We start from the raw sequence: 22537 nt of genomic DNA on the forward strand, positions 1-22537 counted from the left end.
TAGTTAAATACTTTAGAGTAGTATAACCTCTATTAATACATTGCTTTTACTACTAGTACTTTCACCATATTTCTGCCTGGTATGTAACTTATAGGTATGTAACTAACTTTACTGCGTTATAAAGGCATTTAAATCTATCATCGCTTATGCATAACGGCATAATATTCATAAAAAAACGGTGGTCTGTAGTTACTTTACCGTACTGTGTCATTCCCGTCGCTCCCTTGACTTTTTTCTTCTCCTTTACATAAGCCCATCATCCTCAACGAAGCCGTCACGCGTTCATCTTGAGCACTACATACATACATATATGTATGTAAGTAGATTACTCCATAGTTTCCTGCCGCTCCATCCACCTTCGAGTTTCCCCAGTCGAGATTCGCAAATTGGCCAAACCCTCCATAACCTTGGACTATCCTATACGATAAGGATCCTTGATGCCGCGTGGCTTATAAAGGGGAAATGCACCGTTCACTCGCTCTTAGGCTCAGTTCGCCAGCGGCTTTTGGGCATACCAGAAGTAGTAGTCTAGGTATATGTGCGCCTGGGTGGTCAGCAGCTCACTCTGGACGCCGGCAAGGAATTCTTTTATTTGCTGCGGAGACTTCGAGAGCGAAGGGAAAAGCCTGGGTACAAGAGCATCTATAAGATCCGCGAATGCTGATTTCATATACAATCCAACCAAACGGAGTCTCTTGGCCTAGAAATTTATGTTAGGCTGAGCAAAGCAACAGGATTCATAATATTTGATAGGGCTTGTAGTACCTTGGGCCACATCCCAATAGGGGTTTTGAACTTCTTATACTGGATGTTAACGAAACCAGCGTTCCTGAGGATTTCTTCCATATCGTTTCCCACTATCCAGTTAATTCCACGGGGGGCTAACGCTTGGGTTACTAGAGTGGTGAACTCAATGAGCATGGAGTCTTCTCGTAATGTGCCATCATCGCATTTCATGACAGCTCCAAAGTCTTGGGTTTCGATCCAGCCTCCGGGCTTGATATGGCTTTCGAATGCCTTTTAGTATTCGTTATTATGTCAGACTCGTACGTTCTAGAAACCAATTCACCTGAAACTTTGCTCGCACAGTCTGGCTGGATCTTTTATAGTCGGGAGAACTTGGCGAGCATGGACAAAATCCCAATTATCTCCATGAGCCCAATCATCTCCGATGTCGTCGATGATGAACCTGACATTGCTAGGGACCCAAAAGGGCTGAATGGGGCTCAGATCGCATCCAACCACCTGGGCGCTAGGGAACATATCGGCCACTAAACAAGTTAGATGACAGTGCTCAGCATTTTCTCGTTTAGGGGAACCCCATTCCATGATCGTCATCGTATGGTTGGCTCACCTTCGATCGCCCATGTCCCCATACCAGTGCCCAGATCGATTATCTTTTGAGGGTTATCGCCAATCGGTGCAAAATAGTATTTACCCCTACGTCCTATTCGTCAACGGGGACGTCCACAGTTGGTTTGCGGCTAAGGCTCATATTGTACCTCGTGATTTCCAGAAAAGCGATATGCTTAATCTCTTCTCGATTTTGTTCTGTCTCATCGTTTGGGATAGGGTCTAGGCGATCTCTTGGTTAGTCGTCAACGCCAAGCCGCTTCTCTCGGCCGTGAAAGAGTCTGTTAAGTCTGAACTTGCAATGCGGCAAAACTATCCGGCACGCATAAGATAAGTGAATCGAGAATACAAGGTCGCCTACATGTTCCATGCCGATATCTATGGTACTGTGATGAATCGTTAGCAATCAGTGGAATATATAGTAGGATCATTCTCTTGTTACTCTGCGGCCGTTTTCATACGCATGTCGGTAGATGGATGAAGCTATGGTCCCGAATTTACTTATTATCGATGTAGCATCGATGTCGGAAGGGTCAAATTCTCCATCCGGTATGTCGTCTGGCCCAGCAACTTCGATTTGACTATCGCTGCCCAATGTGACCTCTTCCGAACTCCACAAGTCGTCAGCATCCCAGCCAGGCTCCATCGCCGTCGAAGTCGAAGTTAAGTAGGTAGTACATAAAGCGGCTGCGGTACCGAAAAGTGATATAGGTGTCGGTTTACAAGGCGAAGAATCCAAACAGCTAATCTAATAGGAGTGAAGAGGCTGACTCAACGACGCGAGGGGATACTTCATGTGGAGAGAAAAAAGAGAGAGAGAAGGACTAAAGACAAGGAGAGGGGGGAGAAGGTCAAAAGGTACTACTTACATGTACACACCTACTACCACTAGGTAACTACCACTATTCTATCCTTACAACCAGATCGTCCTCCAAGCCAGATGAAAACTTGGGACCACCTTCATACCGCCAGATCGGTCCTGTGACTAGTCACAGGCTCACAGCAGGGGTGTATATCTGATACTTTCACACTTCAAGGTTGTCAATACCACATTGGCTTGCATTGCAGAAGCTAAAATCAAGTAAGTATGGGGCTCGGTAGAAAAGCATGGATAGTGTCCCAAGGATTTTATACACATATACCTACACACTTACAACTAGTAACTACACATATGAATGTTGAATAAGCGGTAGGGAAGCCTTGACCACTGAACCGCCCAGCTGGGTCAAACTTATACCCACATCCATGGATACAATGTCTTGACTCTCATCTACATGTGTACCTACTAGCTAGTACCTACACATGTATTGTCTTTGGGATGTAGTTATCGGTGGAGATTGAAGAGTTCAAGTTTAGGCAACTTCAATGTTCAAATGTTACAACAGTGGCCTTGTACATGTACATATCACATGTACTTACTACTTACTATGGAGGCACTATGCAAGTGTAAAGATTCCGGATACATAATGCCAACTACTAGTATGTAGGTCCTTGCCTGGGTTAGCATATATAGTAACTTGAACAGGTTAGAATTCATCGTGTACAACGTTGATGGCGAAACGGGCATGGTGCTAACTAGAGACATCAACCCTATCAGGCTATCACATGTGCATACCTATACTGTCATGTACATGTACGTAGGGTACATATGTATTTATCGTATATATGTAGTGGGTAGTACTTCCCTCAATGCATATATAGTCATATATACATATCTATACTATGTACTACTAGTAGTAGTACCGGTAGCTACTTGCAAGGTGTTGAACTTTGAAGTTCGAATTGCAGTTCATCGCAACTTCTTCAAGTGGCAGACTTGCTGTGACTTTTCGGGTAAGAGGGTTGCATATCAGGTTCCTGGTCCATAGGTGCCTACCCTGCCCTAGGTAGGTATCTTAGTAATACGAATAACCTAATATTTCAATGTTCTTCCAGCATTCGATGTTGAACTTCAATTTGTTTCCATTTAAACATTATATTTCCTTGCCTTACGTACTACATGTAGTACCTGTCACCTGGGTACTTACACCAATAGTATTTAAGAACCAAACTTATAATCCAAATAACCAGGACGGCTTCCAATCAACAAGTCATCCTCAAAGCAACGGCATCTTGGCATGGGAACCCTCTATCTCTACTCAATAATTATTAAACCGTAGTTCCTTAGCCAATTATGGCTGTTTCTCTCTTCCAAAGATCACTCTTTACGTGGCTCTTGGTCACGACGATGGCTTCAGCAACACAGTTGCGTAATATCATGTATCTCACAGGGTAGGATTGTAGCCTCTCCCCTTACCTTTATTGCCTCTACTGCCCCCGTTTCCCGAATCGATATTCTCACATATTTTAGTGTTTCCTCTCCCTACTAACTGTTTCCTAGACAACATCCCATAGCACCTGATTTTCCCCTCAGCTCTTCCGTCACTCATGTAGCTTTGGCTTTTATGAGCCCCGACCTCTTCAATGGGGAAGGTGGAAATTCTAAATGGCCCCTTTTCACGTCCGTCTCCGATACACGCTCCAAATTTAACCCTGGGACCAAGATAATGGTTGCCATCGGTGGGTGGGGTGACTCGGCCGGATTTGATATTGCTGCACGTACGGATGAGAGCCGTATACGGTTTGCTCGCAATGTAGCAACCATGGTTCATGATACGGGCGCTGATGGTCTGTTTGAAGCATTTCCCATCCCTAATGGAGCTTATAATGATATACGCTACTAACAAGTCATTGGATCTTAGGCGTCGATATAGATTGGGAGTATCCAGGGCAAGTTACTCTCCTGTGTCAACTCCTGCATTTGTATACATCGATGTAAAGCGAGACTAACCTTATTGTTGAGTTTAGAGGCAACGGCGAAGACTGGAAAAAGATCCCCAACGAGGAGAGGGTCTGGGAAATTGCTGCGTATCCAAAGCTGCTAGCCGAGATCCGCAAGGCTGTAGGGCCAAGCATCCTCATATCAGCCGCTGTCCCCGGTCTCCCGAGAGATATGCTTGCCTTCAAGCCTGATACTGTGCCCCTTATCATGGAATCACTCGACTTCCTGAACGTTATGACATACGACTTGATGAACCGCCGCGATAACGTTACCAAACACCATACTGGCATCCAGGCTAGCTTGGTAAGTCTGAATGCTTACATTGCCAACGGCGCGCCGAGAGACAAAATCAATTTGGGCTTCGCCTTCTACGCCAAATATTTCCGTACCGAAAAAGAGCCATGTGTCAAGAACCCCATCGGATGTCCCACAGGCCTCTTGGAAGACCCCGACACTGGTGCTGATCTAGGTCGAGCAGGCTCCTTCTCCTGGCGCGACACTGTCCCGCAAAATGTTGAGGCATCGCTTAAGAATGCCCTAACAAAGGGGCAGTATGACCCAGTTGGAGGTGGCTACTATTATTGGGATGAAGAAGAGGCCATCTGGTGGACATTTGACACACCGGAGTCCATCCTTAAGAAGTTTCCCCTCCTCGTGGAAAAGGAGAAGTTAGGTGGGGTGTTTGCGTGGGGGCTTGGAGAAGATGCCCCTAAATGGGCTCATCTGGAGGCTCTTTGCGCTGGGGTGAAGGGCCTGGCTAGTAAGAAGGAGGAGCTATAAGAGCACCATGCTTTTAATATTCGACTTGCGCCTGTGAACAATTATTAAGTATTGTTTGTATCATAGTTAGGGTACTAGGTAACGAAATGACGAAAGCCATGCCCAAATAAACGTCCCTACGAAAAGTCCACGAACCATCACGACCTCGCTCAGTACATTCAGGATATTACAGATTCCTTTCTTGTTTCACTGGCAGTAAATTGTTCGGCAAGCCATGTCAAGCTTATGACCCCCAACTCAGAGACTTGAAGGCATTATCTAGGTACCTGCATAGTACCTGAGTGACAGTAGGCTAGGTTAGTCAAATGAGTTTTTGTATCCTTACAATCATTGATCTCATTAATTTTATTTAGGTAGTTCATAGCTTACCTAGTATGTCAGTATATCCGACACACATCGTGGGGGCCGAGGCCAAATTAGACGGGGCCGCGTTGATATAGTTACGGATAGGGGCAGGTCAGTCTGCAAGATAGAAGCTTTCTACTTGGCGCTCTAGCTGATATCAACCTTGGAATTCAGTAACGAAGGTTGCCTTGTAATAGTATGTACACCTAATTACAATAAGGCGGCGTAGTCCAACGGTTTCTGCCCCTTTGCAAGATGTGCCCTAGGTACGTGCCAAGCAGTGATCAAGGGAAACAGGGCGCGTTGCGTTTATTCTTAAATGAGAACTAGACGTCCCAGGGCCCAATATCTACAACAACGTTGAAGCTACCTAGGTAGTAAAGATTACCCACGTCAAAGAAGGTATCGTTAAGAGCAGTTACGAAGGGCATGTAAGCTTCTGTGCTGTACAAGCAGTTGAACTAGGCCAATCTTCTCTTGGAAAAAAAAAACAACAATTCGTAATTCATGAGGGCAGCATGGCCAGTGAGAAATGCGGCGCAAGGAGCCAATTGTTGCGCTCAAGTAGGTACACTGCTTTTGGCGAAGTGGTACCTTTTTTTTTAAAAAAAAAAAACAAAAAAAAAAACATCAGGCTTGCTGCTGCGCCTGAGATGCAACTCCTACGAGCTCAACCCTAATTAACATAAGCCAACGCAATCCTTCTGCGTTCAAAGTGGCAGTATTAGCAGAGTAGGTAGATAATATGGAGGGACTACTGACTCTGCCTCTTAGTTTATAATGTAGGTACTTCGTATATATATCTATCTAGGCTAGGTGTGTAAGTATTAAGCCAAAGCTCTCTTCTGGTCATAGCTGCCTGCTCGGTCTTCTATTGACGTCCTTATCAAGACGGCAAAAACGAGTAGGGGAAGTAGGATTCTTTCCATGGTGAGATACATGTATTTATCCCACTTGCCTAGGTTAGGTACCTACCAACGGACCAAATTTCACTATCCGAGATTCGCTGTCCTGAATACCTACCTAAGGAACCCGCAACTCAAACCACTTGGCTATATTGAACCTCTCGTTTATACTAGATTCGACCCTCTCGATGGGATATCCTAATCTGAGGAAGCTGTCCCAGCTACACACACCACTGCACCTTACTCCGGGGCGAAAGCAAAGGGCTACAGTTGAGGCGCTTGCAGTATTAATATTTTTTTTGTTTACATGTTCATCTACTATGAATACAAACTATCCGGCTCTCTCCTACTAGACAACCACGCGATAATCCGCACGGGTCCTCTGATTCCTCAAAATATCTGGCAAATATTCTTGCCCCCGGCAGGTTCTACTTCGGACTTTTCGACCGATCCCGTAGCTCTCCGGGACACCGCGTCCTGGCTGGCCAAGAATTCAGACCATCGATACACGTTGGTCGGCATAGAGGGCGGGACCAAGTTCGTGAGGGAGCACTATGCGCAGGATCAGCAGCTCCTCAAGGCCTACCACAGCCTTCAAACCCAGGCCTGAATTCGGATCTTCGCCGGTATCTGATCCTGAACCTCGAGGGCGGCATATACACCGACCTCGATACGTTCGCTTTAAAACCATCGACGACTGGGTGCCAAAAGACATGCAACACTGAGTGCGGCTGATCGTGGGCATCGAGTACGACAGGCTCGACAACCAGCCATGGCCCTACATGCCGCACGACCTTCAATTATGCCAGTGGACCATTGCCGCGGCGCCGGGTCACCCCGTTTTCGCGGCCATGATCCAGCAGTCACTCCACGAACTCGCCGGTTCCCACAACACCACCTGCGACCCCACGGATCTCGAGGTGATGAAACTCGACGGGGCCCGCGGCGTGGACCGACGCCGTGTTCCAGCAGCTGCAGCGAGCGGAGACTGAGAGACCTGTCCGGGATGGCGGAGCCGACGCTTTGCGGCGATGTGCTGGTGCGGCCGATTAACGGGCTCGGCGTTGGCCAGGAGCACGAGGGGGGAGCACGAGGGATGGGACGGTTCCGGGTGATGCGTTGCTGAGGCATACGTTTCAGGGCTCGTGGAAGGATAATTGGTGAAGTTTGACAGTAGAAACAAAGCACAAGGAAGTGACCTAATTAATTCAAATATATTTAAGGTTGACAACGTTGAAGGATACTTGCATAGGTACTGTACTGTACCTAGGACGCATAGTATCGGATCGGGGTTTACGTAAAGTGAAGCTTACATACCTAGAGGTACAGTTAGCACTAACTAACTTTCCACATGCCTACCAGCCCAGCTAACTACGTCATAACTACCCATCCTCACTGTCCAATCAGAATCCCGGCTTTGCTACCTTAGTGTACAATACATAGCTTTTGTTAGGGTCTAGGTTCGGCATTTAGTTAGACGAATGCGCCCACTTCGCCCACGTCACGTCACCACTTTGCGGGCTGAGGAAAGTTCAAGATCTCTTCTCCAGTATCATATCCGTAACCAGTCGTGCCTCATTGTCTTGTCCCACAGCCTTCCCCCCCCCCCACCTTGCGGATTCCAAGTTTTTGCTTGCGCATTCGTACGCGAGTCTTTTTTTTTTCTTTTCTTTTCGATGTTTTATTCTTCTTGGACCATTTGTCGTCATTGCTGATTTGGGCCGTGCTACCCACCTTCCCTGTCATCACACGCCACGCCACCCACCTAACCTGTATACCTACATATATAACCTAACCTAGTATAGTCCATATATAGCCATGTATATATAACCTCGCTCATGCTGCCGTATATATATATACCTACCTACCTACCTACCTTGGTAGGTATTTGCTTAGATAAATGTTTAAACGGCAAAAAATAATAGTATAATTTCTATTCAACCTATTCGATATCTACATGCCTAAAGTGCCCCTCCACTAGGTATCCCATCTCATACATATCTAGTACCTACCTAACGTAGGTTACTTAATACCACATAATTTATACATCGTCCCTGCTTCCTCGCGCGACAGATCCAAAAAAAAAAAAATCGTGTAATCATGGCGTTCGGATTCATCCCCATAGTCCACATCGTGGCTGCCGTCTTCTCGATCATCGAGCTCGGCCTAACCGCGTACCGTAAGCCAAATAAATCTACTTACCCTCCCTATCATATCCCACTAACGTACTTCCCCCCACCCCTTATAGTCGCTAGCCGATACAGCAACACCTGGTACGGGTGGTACGGGTACGCGTCCTCGCCGTCGCGGGTGAACTTCATGATCTTCAACTCGGTGTGGTCGCTGCTGGCGCTGGCGTACATCGGGCTGACGCCCCTGTACCTGACGAGCGCCTTCCACCGGCTCGCCGCCCTCGCCCTCAACGCCCTCACCGCCGTCTTCTGGTTCGCCGGCGCCGTCGCCCTCGCCGTCTTCGTCGGCGGCCCTTACGACTGCGCCGCTGACTCCTACTGCGGCTCCGCCGAGGCCGCCGTCGCTTTTGGCTTCTTCCTCTGGTGCGTACATGCATATATATATATATACCTGCCCCCCCCCTCCCCCCTCTTGCTACTCGCTACCTAAGTTAAGGTTAGCTAGGTACACCGACTGTTTGCTAAATCTTCCATCTTATCACACGTACAGGGCCATCTTCACCTTCCTCGCCGTCCTCGACGCCCTCGACTCCCTGCGCAGCCGCGGCCACAACACCGCCGCCCCGAAGCCCAGCAGCCTCCCAGGCGCCTGAGCCACTACCTATCTCATCCCACCACCGGACTGACTAAAACTTAAAAACTATGCACGTCAAGATTGCCATACGCTACCTAGCCAGGCGAAGGGGGTTACCAAGTCCGATTTTTTTTTCCGCGTTATCCTGATGTGGATGGGTTATGGTGATGGCGATGGCGATGGCGTACTTAGCTATTTGATTTGATTATTATTGCGTTTAACTAGTTATGTGTTAGTCACGAAAAGAACGGAAAATGAGGAAATTTGGGAAACCTCGGGGTTTTACAAGGGGAAGAGGCGAGTGGCGAGAGGCTGTAATGTGGGAGATTTTTTTCATTGGTGTCTTTGGGTAACTACCTACCTACAGTACCTAGGTAGGTATGACGATTTTTGCGGTCGCAGGACAAAAGAAATAACCCCCCCCCCCCCCCCCTTTTTTTTTTTTCGAACTCAAATACATAGGTACCTACTAGGTACCAGTTCGGCGTTGTCGTCTGCTTCATTGGGCGGGGCGGTTTAACTACCAGGTAGCTTGGCTTCACGATAGGTATATGGATATCTAATGAATTGATCATGATACAATATCGTAAATGCTGCGGAAGAATACCTACCTAGAAAGTGCATGAGTTTACTGGGAGACGACATGTGGCGTAGTTGTTTATATGCCCTGGATGCCTGCATCCATGAAAAAGGGGGAAGTCCATCTTATCGTACTTAGGTACCTAAGATATGTATTTTATTAATTTATTAAATCATTTTTGTTCAATTACCCGACGAAACCTTGATACTAAGGCTTATGCATATATAAGCAGTCATTACCTTTTATCTATATCGCTTCTCCTTGACGTAAAACGCTAATTAATCCTTCGCCTGGTCGTTCCTGTCATTTCTATCTTTTATGCTTGAACTGTAGTCTAAATCAACTCGGTGCCAAGCAGTCGCCAGGTTACCTCTCAGGTTGTAAATGCTGTTATGGGTCTGGGGCTGCGTGTTATATGTGTCGTCCGTGGCTTTGACGAGAAGTGTAGTTTTAGATTCGCCATTTTGGCCTCTCATACTCGTGGGTAATTGAGCCTCGTACTTCCACCTCTTCCAACACCAAGCCTTATTGCCCCTTTCAAGCTGGGTGTCGTCAACAAGTTGTGCTTGGTCCCAAGTCTCACCACCATCGAGACTAATATCAACGCGCTGTATCTCGCGTCCACCACCCGAATAAGCGTAACCTTCAACCTGGACTACGGGGCTACTGGCTGATGTGTCCCCACTACTATTATCGCTCCTCTGTATGTTTGCGGGTTTTATCATGGTACGTGTGATGGCGCTGGTGATAGGCATCACCTGGATAGCCTTGTATTTTTCCCAGTCTTGTTTGACTTCGTTTGGCCCAAAGCATTTATAATCCCGACGTTGCCATGTTGTGTTGCTCTCCTCATCGCTGACCACGATCTTGTTCACCCACTTCACGCACCTCGCAGCTACATGGCCAGGCACGATCACTCTGACCGGAAATCCATGATCGCGAGGCAGAGGCGCATCGTTCATCTTAAATGCTAGCAATACATCTCCCATAGGGTCGAGAATAGAGGCAATAGGTATGCTGGCACCGTATGCTTCAAGCCCAGAAAACTGAATATGCTGCGCATCCTCTCCCGGCTCTTCTAGTGACAGACCAGCATCGGCAAGTACGTCTCGTAGTCGCACGCCTTCCCATTTAGCACAGCTGATAGCTCCCACTGTCCATTGTAGGCCATTCGTCTTCTTCGCGTAGCGTGTCATGTCACTTCGTCTATTTCCCGAGCATTGTAAAACAGCTGTGACGGCGTACTGCTTGAAGCGAGTTTTGAGATCCCTGATGCTGTATACTTTGCTATCCCCGTCCGGTAGCTCGACCATGATATTATGATCTTCCGCCTCGTCCTCTTCCACGACAGGAACCCACATGTGGTTACGGACGTAGAATGTCTCGTTGGGTGTCAAGAACGACTTGGCTAATTCCACGCCGGGTGTCTCCGCATTGCAAGGCTTCTCTGTCAACTGCTTTAGTCTCGCATCTCGGACTGGATCCGTCTTAAATGGGTCTTCAATATAGTCTTGCAACGGTCGTCCGTTCTCCAAGTCATCTGGATGAACTTTTCCAACGATATACTGGTCGAGGATTTCCCGAACGTAGGGTGATTTATGGATGGAAAATATATTCCAATATGGCTCAATGCTACCACCAGCAGCACGGAGAATAACATCTCCACCGGGGTGGGCAGGAACCCAATCTGTAATATCGTATACCTTGTCTTCGTATATTACCCAAGGCCTTTCGGACTTTGGACCGTGTTCTTTAACCTCAGCAAGCCGGTAACGTGGGAAGCCATCATCGCTACTATCGTTTGATGTTGAACTAGGTGACGTAGGGTCTGTATCTTCGGGAGTTTCGAAAGGATCGTGGGTTACAGGCTGGAGTATAGCGAAGAATACAGTGAGTAGCCCGCCACCTGCGGCAAGAATAGGAAGAGGACGTAAACGAGGGTGATTAGGTAGGGTTTTGGGTATAGCCTTGGAAGATGCAGCTCTAAAAGACCGAAAGACAGCGTGGAGCTCAAATGGATAATTAGCTTGTTGTATCCCGAGGTTCTGAAAGCACCGGAGAGCTGGTCTTGGCCGATTAATTATCTTGAACAAATGATGGCCACTATGTCTCGAAATAGGTATCGACATAGTTACATGTACCGGGCGAAAGGTATCGTGGAGGACAAAGTCCTAGTGCCAGTTACTATGTAGAAGCTCTGACGTCTTAGCGTCGCGTCGTCCATAACACATATCACCTTGCCAACTTCAAATATCTAGTAGCATCAGTTTGATTCGACGGAACACGCTGGCACACTTTCAACTCGAGGATGAGAAAGCGCAATACCAAATAGTATGGCGTAGATCCTCTAGGTAGATAGATGAATTGGTGGTGGTGGCGTGTTCTAGCTGGGCTAAAGTGGAAAGAGACCGAAGAAAAAAACCGGAGATATTAAGTGGGAATTGAATTGGTATTAAAGAAAATACCTATCCAGGTTTTAGGAACAATTATCTAGTGACACTGGTTGAAGAGTAAAAGAGAGGCAGTGAGTGCCCTTGGGTGATCAATGAAAAATCGAGTAAAGCAAGCAGATTGTTTGCCGCTCACTCGTCTATCCAGTATGCGAGTTATTGACGTTTTGCTCTCGAACATACATATGGGGCGATAATGATGAAGAAAGAGAAAGGAACAGGAAAAGAAAAGATGGCAAGGCAAGACAAGGCGTAAGAGACGGTGAGAGGCAGCTTTGGTGGGAGAGAAGAGATATGGATGGATGGTCTGTTCACAAAAGTTGGGCAAGCAAAGACAGCAGCTGATTGCCTTCCTGGGAATTTGCAACGTGGATAGATAATGCGTACCTAGGGCAGGTACCAGCACTGGTTGCCCCCTCGGCTGCCTTATCTGTTAAAGGCTGTTTACATCCCGTGGTACCTACCTATAAAATGATGCTATTTTGCATCTAAAAAGGGAGCTAAGTGATTTGAAAAAGAAAAGGAGGGAAGGAAAGAAGAAAGATGCCCTACCTAAGGGTATGTAACTCACGAAAGTTGAAAATCACATTCAAGATTGGATGACTCAGCCCTATGTATGTACCAGGATGGTACTTCGTACCTGAGTAGCTACGACTCACATGCCCGGCAAATTTAAATAGTTCAACGATGTTGACAAGGATAATGATCCCAGGATTCCCAGCAAAGGCTGCACGCTTCAAGGCTAACGAAAACCTTGCATATGCGCTACTCTTGACACATCTAACTATGTAAGGTTAGTTATGTAGATGTACCACATAGGTGACCACGTTGTCGTTGTCGTCGTTGTTGTCGTCGTCGTCTACTACACACATACACGTAGAGAGATATCTATGGATACCTAGGTACATATGTACCAGGTATGTATTCCTCCAGACCCATTAAAGACCAACCTATAAAAATTTCAAGATTATTAAATCCTTCCTTCGTGGTGTGGGCTTACAAAGGATGTTCAGAATAATAGTATTTTATAACTTTTGTCAATGATAAATCTCAAAGGCTGACGGTTTGCAGCGGACATGCTACACTTATAACTCCCTCATGTAGTATAAAGTATCTACTTAGGTAACTAGGTGTTTAAAACTTGGAAGCGTGTAATCCACTTCACCGTACCAGGATAATGACATTCTGTACCTAATTATGGACCTAACGATATCCTGAACATCAACTGAGGAAAGTAATGCTTTATAATCTTTAACTCTTATGTAGGATGAACCAATTGTGACTCGGATTCTGCCCAGTGCCTACCACCTGTCCATATTCCACATACGTTAATATACCTAGATTATATGATTGTATTTCCCACTAGTACCGTTCAATGTTCATTTTAATTACATTCTTTCTTTATCCGAGACTCTAATCACATCCATGATCCTATCTATTATGGAATGGATGCTTCTTGTTGCTCTTGTTTAGGTGCCGTATACATGGGCCGGCACTAAGATATATCAAGCTCTGGCAGATATGCGGCGTAATAGCACACCTAGGTATGTAGGTGGTATGTCAAACCAGAAGATCATGGACAAGAAAGAAAAATATTGTTATTGATTGTGGCAAAAGTATACTGCTACATGCCATTTTTAGAATTGGACCGTGAATCAACTTGCTGGGAAAGACGTAGTGGCCGATGATACCATATATTTCGTTATATGCACCCGAAGTTATATTATTTTCGGATGAACTCGAATGTGTCAGTGGTCGGATGATTGCCATTATGCCTTAATTAGTAGCCGCCAATGCCTAGGATAAAAAGAGCACCTTAGTGGCAATGATAGAATTTATAACGTATGAATTTGTGTAAAGCTGCTTAATCACTTCAAATCTTCACATGTTACGAGCTTGGAGGCTTGAGTTAGGCTATTATTACATCTGACGGTATTGTCTAGGCCACGAAAGAATAAAAGTACACTGTTAGTTACTCTGCATCATATGGCATCTAATCATCCCCTTCGTCCTCAGTGTAATATTCGAAATCATCAGGAGCCTGTGCCTCTTCGTCGCCTTCGGCATCTTCATCTAAAGCAGTCAGTACACCGGCGGCGGCCGCAGCACCCGAGATTTCGTTCCGGCTAGGAGGGATGAGATGATCACGTCTTAGTCGACTTAGTAGTGCTTCTGAAAAGGGAGGGTTACGAGTTTGGGCGCCGCCCGCGACGGGGGCTTTCTCGGTTGCTACCTTCTTCAGCTTTTCTTCGATGATTGCCTTTTCTTTCTCGGGCTGCAGGTCTTGAAGAAGTATAGGACCGCCGGTAGGCTATAAGTTAAGTCGTGGTTAGTTTCATGCACAGGTGGAATAAAGAACAAGCATAGTTGTCTTACCAATGGACCAGGTCTCACAAGTTTGACAGGCCAGTAACGGCCCTTCGCGAGACTGATATACTTGAGCTGGGCAGGTAAGACTCGACTCATGTTTTCAATATCATAGCCCGGTTTTTCCTTCTCTGACTTCTTCTTGACATCCGTTGGGGGTGTCGAAGATTCCTTCTCACCTGGCGCAGGAGTTTCTCCATCCTTCCTGTCCTTGACGTCCTCACTTGGCTTAGGCTTAGCGTCGATATCCATTTTGTCACCACTAGCACTAGGCTTAGATGTGGTCGGCGTGGTAGTTGAGTCAATATCCATGCTTTCCCGTCGCTGAGCTTTTTCCTTTTTCTGTGCCCGGCGTTTCGCCTGGGCGGTAGTTGACAGGATGGCCGTCGCAATCATGGTTGGGCCCTCTTCCGTCTTGACCTCCTGTTCAGGAGGGTAATCGAAGAGACTCGGCTTGGTGGCGCAGTGGAATTTGACGTCGATGATGTCTAGGTCATGGTCAAGGGCAATGATTGAGGTTGGACTGAAGGCCAAAGATAAAAAGTGAGTGAAGGGGAACCAGTACCAGTACTGGGTGAAGACGGCCATTCCAACGATACCAGTCATATTCAAGTTCCCGGTCTGCGTCTGTAGGCCAATTGTGCAATTGCGCCCACCTGCATCAATTATACCCAGGGCAAGGGCCGCGCCAAATTTGGTCATTGCATCCTCGTGGCGGTCACCGACAACCTTCTTGAGAGTTTTCCGGATTGAAGCGACTTTGGGGTTCATTACTTCATTTTGCTGTATCATAATCATGGCTAACGCAATAAGCGCGCCTTGACGGACAAAATCTGTGGGATCCTTCATCATAGGCTCCAATAGATCGATGGCCTCGTCTAATCCGGTTCCGGCACATGAGATACCCAGAGCCATTGCGGACCCATAACGGACGTGGGGATTATACGACTCAGAAAGGAGTTCAACCATGCGAGGGACGCTACCAGGCTTGCGAAATAAGATGAAGCCTAAGCTCATGACCGCAATTCGACGCACATCGTCGTTGACATCGCTGACAGCAACATGCAATAACTTTCGGATTGCTTTGTTACTGCCGGTACCACAATAGGCCATAGCTACAGTCATGATACCACCATATCGCAGTGTCGGATCCGGATCGTTCAGAAGGCCTTCAATCATAACATCGGCACCCTCTTGTTGTCCATACATGATCAACGACATACCTAAAGCCAAACCTCGTACACTCTTTTCATGGGACGTCTCATGGGCATAGGCAACCATATCCTCAAGAGCTTTGACGTTGCCGGTTCCTAGCATGATCAAGCCCATTGAAAGGCCAACGGCCTCGCCGTTGAGAGCGGAATCTGCGTAAAGAACAGCCTTAAGGTTCTCGAAGATTTCCTCGTTTCCACTTGCCATACCAGCAAGGCCCAGACCTAATGCACCACCATGCTGAATGACCTCCTCTTCAGCGGCGGTGAATTGAGTCTTCAGGTACTCTAGGGCATCAGCGCCGTGGTTTGCGTGGATGAGGCCATAAGCGTAAAGTGCACCGCCCTGCGAATAGGGCGAGCCGCCGCTAATACCACCGGTACCACGGGGGAGATAAGGCTCGAGGAGCTTCCTAGATTGGGAAAGGTTTCCGCGATGGATGACACCAAGAGCTGCAGTGGCGGTAAATTTGGACCAATTCACGGCCTTGCCAAGCCATTCTAGGTTGTCTCGGAAAAACTTGTCGTTTGTTGTACCTTGATTCATGAAGGCATTGCAGAAAGTGACAGCGCAATGGAAGATGGAATTGCGGCCTTCAAGGCTGTCCCGAACTTTGTTGAGAATGCTGAGGTCAGTGTGGTTATTGCGATACAGGAACTCAAGATTTAATTTGATGGTCTTGGTGCCGTCTAGGATAGAACGGATGTTCTTGTAAATCGCGGCCTTCTTCTCGTCAACCTCACCTGGCTCAGCGTTACCTTCGCTAGTCTTGCTCGTAAGGAGGGGCTCTCTCTCAGATTCGCCAGCTGGCTCATCGTCCTTTCTCTCAGTCAGAGAATCACCATTTGGCAAACCTGAGATAACTTTCCCTAGGAATTCTTGGGTACCGTTATCGTAGAGATCGAACGCAAACTGGTAGGCTATGGCAGTGGCTTCAACACTGTCAGTCTTAACAAGGCGTTCAATGACTGTACGGGCCTGATCGTCCTTGTTTAAATAGACAATGCACTTGGCAATGGAGAAGTAGTCGGGATCCCTAGCTCGGCCACTAGTGAGAATATCAAGAATGAGCTGCAAGATATCATCTCGGAAAGCTCGTTCCTGCACAACGTCCATGCATATGCTTAGGCAGTAGTCCAGTAATTCCTCAGCAGGACCCATAGCGTCATCTTCGGCGGACTTCCCCTTGTTGCGCTTGAAGTCTTCGTCTGCGCGATGGATAACCTTGCTGACGACATCTAGGCGTTTTGCTTCGACGGCGATACCCACAACCTGCTGGTAGCGCCTTTCTTTAAGGCAGCTTTCGAACAAGCGCTCAATGACTCGGTCGATGGCACGCCGAGTATCAAGTTCATTGTTAGTCAGAGCGATAGAGGAGGATCGGTGCTGCTTCTTTTGTGGTTCGAAGGAAGGATCGAGAATTGCATTGTCGGTAGAAGCTCGAGACAGAAGGGACTTGGATGGTAGGGTAGACTGGGAAAAGGGTGTGGTAGGCGATATTAAGGCAGAAGCGTTGCTGTTGGCGGTGGCGCTCGAAAAGGCGGTAGCAAGAGATGGCAGAGACGTGTCTTTATCCTTCTTGCCGACAACAGTGTGGTTCTCATTCTTGGTAGCAATATAATGATCGACGCACTTGGAGATGATGGTCTCTTCAAACTCGCCGGGATTTTCCAACTTGAAGAGATCGCCAGCAGCTAGGGCAAAAAACATGCTCTCGTCGTAGGCCTGAAGGTGATAGTAAACCTTAGCAAGAACTAAGGCGGCCAACTTTCGCTCTGGAAAGGACTCATCTTCGTAGAGAGCTTCACTATTATAAGGTAAGTTTGTTGGTTAGTTTCTGACGATAAGAGTATTTCGAGGGATATCACAACGAAGGTAAGACTTACATTTGGCCAAGAGCGCTGGCGACCTCGAACCAAACCGTGTCAATGTCATCGTTAAGAGTTTGTAGGGCGAAGACCTTGAGCTCGGGCTCTTCATCGGCCAAGAAGGCTAGGACCCCAGTAGCAGTAACTAGACCAGGCATTCTCAAAGATCTGGGAGGGGGACTGGCCGATGCGCTTGGTTGGGAGAAGAAAATGGTGATTAATAGTATACGTCAACGTAATGTGCGGTAGATGATGTATAGAACGGAGTTTGTTGGTTATGGGAATAAGAGTGAGAAGGGGGATTGCATACGCCGTATCGGATGACGCGATACGGTACGTATGTGTATTTTTGCAGTCTGATGGTTGTTGATGAAATGAAGAGAAGTGAAGCAATTCGAATTTCAGATGCGAAAGCTTCAAAATTAGAAGTAACGTACGTGCATAGGTACCTAGGTATGAGGAAGCAACTGCTAAACCATGTAAAAGCACGGACCAATTTATATGTCCACGTCAGGAACAGCTCTGCCTACCTGCCTTGGCATTAGATATGTATGTAGATATGGGAGCCTGGGGGCCCACATCCATCTAAGACTTTCAATGTTGATGTTGCTGTCGGTTAGGCTTATGTAAGTTTGGAGTATGTATATAGTATATGTATGTATATAGCTTAGGGCCTTTACGAGGTTAGGCATGTAGGCCGTTAAACTTCAAATTGATAACTATTATCTTCGTTTTCAACGTTTCAATTCCTCTACACTTCCCTTCTTTCAGAAACTTAATGTGCTATCCTACCCTAGGTAGGTATTAATTACCTTGATTTCAAGTGTTTATGTAAAGGTTATTTCCATCACTCTTCCCTACCTAGAGTAGCTTATCTCGAAAGAAGCAAGTATTCAATTAATCATAACAACAATGAATATAGAATGTAGTTCCATACGACTTGTATATACATGTGTAATGTAGTAGGGAAATAGATAACCCTTTAAAAAACGAGAGTTACATATAAATATGTAGACACTATAATTATCAGATAGCTGACATCTAGAGTATGGGTACTCGCTCTTCGGAATATGTTCAACAGTTCAAGTTATTTGAATGTATCCATGTCTAGGTAGTTAGGTACTAATACTAGGTAGGTATCTACATGTAGAAGATAGAGGCAGAAAAACCCCCTCACAAGCAATTGAGCCCAAGCTCCTTACTTCAATGCCATGTGGCTACCACCATATGTAGGGTACATACCTAGGTATGTACGTACCAGGTATAATTCATTGATGAATTCATCATGTCACGCACCACTAGCATCGCACTTGCACTGAATGCTTTCGCATTCATCCCTGGAAACTTAATCTTTGTTCATAATTCGACATAATTCGCCAACTTTTGTACAACATTTATGGTTTTATGGTTACTAGTCTTGCCTAGTATAATCTCGACACCTAGGTATTGATCACCTCCTCGGCTGTTGCGCATCTTCGTCCGATACAATTTTAATCGAGAAAAATAATGATAGTGGCATTTGTCATTGTCGCTGTTCCTATTATTGGATCTGTCAAATAAGTAACCAAGATACCAACTTAATATTCCGTTTCGCGATAATTTTATCGAGAACACTTAATCCTCACGACAAACAATCATCCACTCCGTTTGCAGCTTTCACCGTCATTTATATGTCGCTTAACACCAGAATACCATCCTTCCTGCTGATAGCGCATTGATTGTTCGATATTCGCAACCAGAGATAAAAAAAAAACCATTCTATGTAACCTCATCGCCAAATGCATCCATGACTTCCAAGAACGCGACTTGAGAACGAGCGAAGAGAGATTGTGTGCGCGCGCCACAGAGAGAAGAGAAAGTGTGCGTGCGTGTGTGTGCTTAAGAAGACAGCTACAAAGAGTGCAGGCAGCAAGGCAGGAAAACGGGACGAAAGAAAAAAAAATAACAATAGGGCGCGCACAAGGCACGCGTCTACGTACATGCATTATTGTCTATTACTGGAAAAAAAACGAGTGTGTTCTAATCACCTTCAAGTCACTATCTAGTAGGTGTTACCAAGAAAGAAGGGAAAGAGACAAAGCCAATAGGGAATAGGGAATAAGTTTTCACGAGGCAAACATCGTGAAAATGGATCTACGTGCCATGTTGAACGGCCCAGATGGGGGCGCATCGAGAAAACAACAACAGCAACAGCAACAGCAACAGCAACAACCTCCTCAACCTCCACCTCACCCTCCACCTACTCTCCAGACATCATCATCCACGAACTCCATCCCAACTTCGACTACACCCACGACCCCTTCTCACGCCGGGCCCCATCCGCAGTCATTCAGAGATTATAGTCAGTCGACCCACGCCTCTCCCGGTCCGCATGCCCGCGATTATCCCCCAGCTGCTCCGTCGTCTGCGCACCCTAACCATACACCAGGATCTACCGGTGCTTATCCTTCCCCAACATCCTACAATCCTCCCCCAAACGCGTTCGTCGGCAGGCCCCCTGTTCCGCCGCTTCAGCCCCCAGGTCCCCACGATTTACGATCACCAGGGAGCGCCTCCATATCCGGGCCATCTCCTTATCGACGAACACCTACCTCTTCCATCAGCACCGCCAGTGGCGGCTACCCTTTCCCTCCAACGCAGCAACCTCCTATAAGCCCAATACAGAGACATCAATACGGCCCACCAGGCGCTGCTAATGCTGGTCCGGGAGTTGGTCCGAGTGCTGCAGCTGGATCTTATTCTCGCGATAGTTACAATAATCCTAACCCACAAACACAACACGGGTCCATCTCGTACCAACAGCTACCACCGCAAACACCACCAGTTGGGACACCTGGTGGTAGTCACCAGTATTTGCATCAGAGGTCTCACTCTATTCAGTCAACGCCCACACCTACTTCTGCGCATAGCCAGCCAGGTACATACGGCCCCCCTTATACCCAACAAGGCAGTCCAGTCACGACGACCACACTTCCTCATCCGCCCCCTCTCGACCAATTCCAACACCAACACCAGCGTCAATCTCCTCAGCCTGCGACACCTCTTGGGCAGCCTTTGCCTGGCCCTCCGCGACAATCTCCTGCAACGAGCTACCAGCAACCGTCCAGTCCGTACCAAAAACGGGTTTCGACCATCTCTAATAACTCTACTTCATATCCTCCTCCTCAACCAATGCAATCATCGCCCAAGCCACCCCCACCTGCTTCCATTCAACGAATTCCCAGTAGCAGTAGTCATAGCACCTACGACGCTGTTACCGAATCTTATCGAAGTGAACGTGAAAGAAGCTTGAGTGTCTCACCCAAAACACGTGTCCCTAGTTTACCTAGCAACGCTAGCCATCGCCCTTCATCTACCAGCAGCGACGCAAATCCTTACAACCCGCAACGTATCCCACAAGCCCCAGTTAACCAACACGCTACAATGGAACCTCTTAATGGCGGTGCTCCAGCAAAACGGAAATTAGAGCACAGAGATCTCAGACCGGATGAGTTGGAAAATGACCGAAAAGCCCCCCCCCCTCCCCAAATGAACGGCAATCGCGCCGTTCCATTAGCTGCTACGAGTCCAGCCTCAAGATCACCGTTAGTGTCACGGCCAAAACGGATTAAGCACGACCGCCCTCCAATCTGGGCACAGAGTGCCAAAAGCCGAGAACAGCTGAAAACCAAGAGTCGCAATTTCTCTTTAAAGTATCATATTCGTCAGCAGGTGCACGCGGGTGGACAGGTCAATGGAAATAACATCCAGGACACCAGTGCAAATGTAAAGTCGGAACATGTTTCTCGACATCCCTCACCCGAAACGACGCGATCTACTGTTGCGGTCAAGTCAGAGGAACCCAATCAAATGGTCATCAAAGATTCTCTCATATTTAACGGCCAGCCGTTCCCCTGGGAGCCTAGTATCGGAAATGAAACACCCAAGAATATTGTCTGTCGCGAGGTTGCCGACTTTCTTGGTATCAACGTCTTACAGTGCCCGCAGTTCGAGGAGGTACATAGTCGGGGTGCACAGTTCGAGATCGAAGCCAAACTCGGCACCATTATTGACAAGATGACCAATGACCGCATCTACGTTCCTCAAATAAGGGCCGGTGAATGTGTATTGCATAGCAGTGGGGTCGCCTTCCGTAGCTCTATGACTGAGGTAAATTGACTGCTACTTTCATTCCTTCCTTTTCCTTTATAGTCTTATTGTAGGATCATACACATACTGACAATTCGAGTTTATAGAGCCAACATTGCGAGCTTAATGGTTACTTGAATGAACAAGTAAAAGCCTCATTCCCTCGAAACCCTATTGCGAATTCTCGAGTACAGGTTCACTATGTTCATCGCCGAGAAATCGACCGGTTCTTCGAGTTACCATCTTCAATGCGGCAACGAATACCGGGCTGTATTTCGGGTTTATTGCAACAGGGCACTGTGAAAGCACGTGTTACGTATGACCAAAAGACTGGCAATGTGCTAGCGAAGATTGTTAAGGCCCGTATTGCAGATATGAACATACACTTCCCCCATCTACCTCTCGACTGCCGCATCAGTATCAATATTGAATGGGACTGGGATGGCTCTGTCGATGAGATAGAACGATGCCAAGTCACCAACAAAGAACGGCCTCCTGATCGAATCAAGGATCGACTCAGCTACAAGCACGGCTTTTACCAGGTCGACCTTACTCAGGTGACCCAAGGTCACCCTACATCAGGTAACCAGGGACCGCAACCGCACGCTGGCGCAGCCAAGGAGCACGAGCTTGAGGTGGAATTAGAGGCGCGTCCTCTAATCGAGCATGGCCGCATGCTGATGCGCCAGGAGCCAAACAGGTATGAAGACTTGGTTGACGGTTTGGTTAATAACGTCCGTCTGCTAGCCCGACGTTGTCCGCCACCGCATTCATGATGCTATCATGAGAATCCGTGCCATACAAATTTTATTGGGTACTTCTCAAGATCATCGGCTATTCATATTTCCACACTGCAAATGGGCTCATTGGCCACGGACTTATTCTCGCTTAAGCAAATAAAAGGGATTCAGGCAAGTGAGAGGAAAAGGGGTGGAGGCGCTTTCCAGTTTCTTTTGCTCAGA

At 47.1% G+C, this 22537-nt stretch overlaps 7 protein-coding genes across 7 annotated transcripts; 4 read left to right on the forward strand and 3 right to left on the reverse strand.

Moving 5' to 3' along the window:
- Position 1: 1 nt before the first annotated feature.
- On the reverse strand, positions 2 to 1999 carry GGS25DRAFT_534592 (S-adenosyl-L-methionine-dependent methyltransferase; the record flags this gene model as incomplete). Its single annotated transcript, XM_049265789.1, has 7 exons — positions 2 to 700; positions 766 to 1006; positions 1070 to 1271; positions 1355 to 1440; positions 1503 to 1586; positions 1650 to 1739; positions 1815 to 1999. The coding sequence occupies 7 exons, from the start codon at positions 1997 to 1999 to the stop codon at positions 488 to 490; spliced, it is 1101 nt and encodes a 366-aa protein (XP_049112988.1). The 3' UTR covers positions 2 to 487.
- Positions 2000 to 3117: 1118 nt separating this feature from the next.
- Positions 3118 to 5065, forward strand: GGS25DRAFT_506867 (glycoside hydrolase family 18 protein). The gene is made up of 4 exons (XM_049262346.1): positions 3118 to 3624; positions 3734 to 4020; positions 4095 to 4122; positions 4201 to 5065. The coding sequence occupies exons 1-4, from the start codon at positions 3527 to 3529 to the stop codon at positions 4952 to 4954; spliced, it is 1167 nt and encodes a 388-aa protein (XP_049112989.1). The 5' UTR covers positions 3118 to 3526; the 3' UTR covers positions 4955 to 5065.
- Positions 5066 to 6511: 1446 nt separating this feature from the next.
- On the forward strand, positions 6512 to 7196 carry GGS25DRAFT_525370 (uncharacterized protein; the record flags this gene model as incomplete). The annotated part of the gene is made up of 3 exons (XM_049264764.1): positions 6512 to 6745; positions 6796 to 6878; positions 6962 to 7196. The coding sequence occupies 3 exons, from the start codon at positions 6512 to 6514 to the stop codon at positions 7194 to 7196; spliced, it is 552 nt and encodes a 183-aa protein (XP_049112990.1).
- Positions 7197 to 7996: 800 nt separating this feature from the next.
- Positions 7997 to 9415, forward strand: GGS25DRAFT_506873 (marvel domain-containing protein). Its single transcript, XM_049262347.1, has 3 exons — positions 7997 to 8383; positions 8453 to 8759; positions 8887 to 9415. Exons 1-3 carry the CDS (start codon positions 8305 to 8307, stop codon positions 8987 to 8989), a joined length of 489 nt encoding a protein of 162 aa, XP_049112991.1. The 5' UTR covers positions 7997 to 8304; the 3' UTR covers positions 8990 to 9415.
- Positions 9416 to 9646: 231 nt separating this feature from the next.
- On the reverse strand, positions 9647 to 12070 carry GGS25DRAFT_447823 (Oxidoreductase, molybdopterin-binding domain-containing protein). Its single transcript, XM_049258800.1, has one exon. It carries the CDS (start codon positions 11677 to 11679, stop codon positions 9829 to 9831), a length of 1851 nt encoding a protein of 616 aa, XP_049112992.1. The 5' UTR covers positions 11680 to 12070; the 3' UTR covers positions 9647 to 9828.
- Positions 12071 to 13766: 1696 nt separating this feature from the next.
- GGS25DRAFT_447847 (26S proteasome regulatory complex, non-ATPase subcomplex, Rpn2/Psmd1 subunit) lies at positions 13767 to 17982 on the reverse strand. Its single transcript, XM_049258801.1, has 3 exons — positions 17466 to 17982; positions 14377 to 17386; positions 13767 to 14311 (listed from the first exon to the last, which is right to left on the reverse strand). The coding sequence occupies exons 1-3, from the start codon at positions 17603 to 17605 to the stop codon at positions 13994 to 13996; spliced, it is 3468 nt and encodes a 1155-aa protein (XP_049112993.1). The 5' UTR covers positions 17606 to 17982; the 3' UTR covers positions 13767 to 13993.
- Positions 17983 to 19574: 1592 nt separating this feature from the next.
- Positions 19575 to 22351, forward strand: GGS25DRAFT_525374 (mRNA triphosphatase CET1; the record flags this gene model as incomplete). The annotated part of the gene is made up of 2 exons (XM_049264765.1): positions 19575 to 21596; positions 21683 to 22351. 2 exons carry the CDS (start codon positions 19575 to 19577, stop codon positions 22349 to 22351), a joined length of 2691 nt encoding a protein of 896 aa, XP_049112994.1.
- Positions 22352 to 22537: the final 186 nt, after the last annotated feature.

The sequence above is a fragment of the Hypoxylon fragiforme genome (genome assembly GCF_022984875.1).
Source record: "Hypoxylon fragiforme strain CBS 206.31 chromosome Unknown GGS25scaffold_9, whole genome shotgun sequence".
Taxonomy (NCBI): Eukaryota; Fungi; Ascomycota; class Sordariomycetes; order Xylariales; family Hypoxylaceae; genus Hypoxylon; species Hypoxylon fragiforme.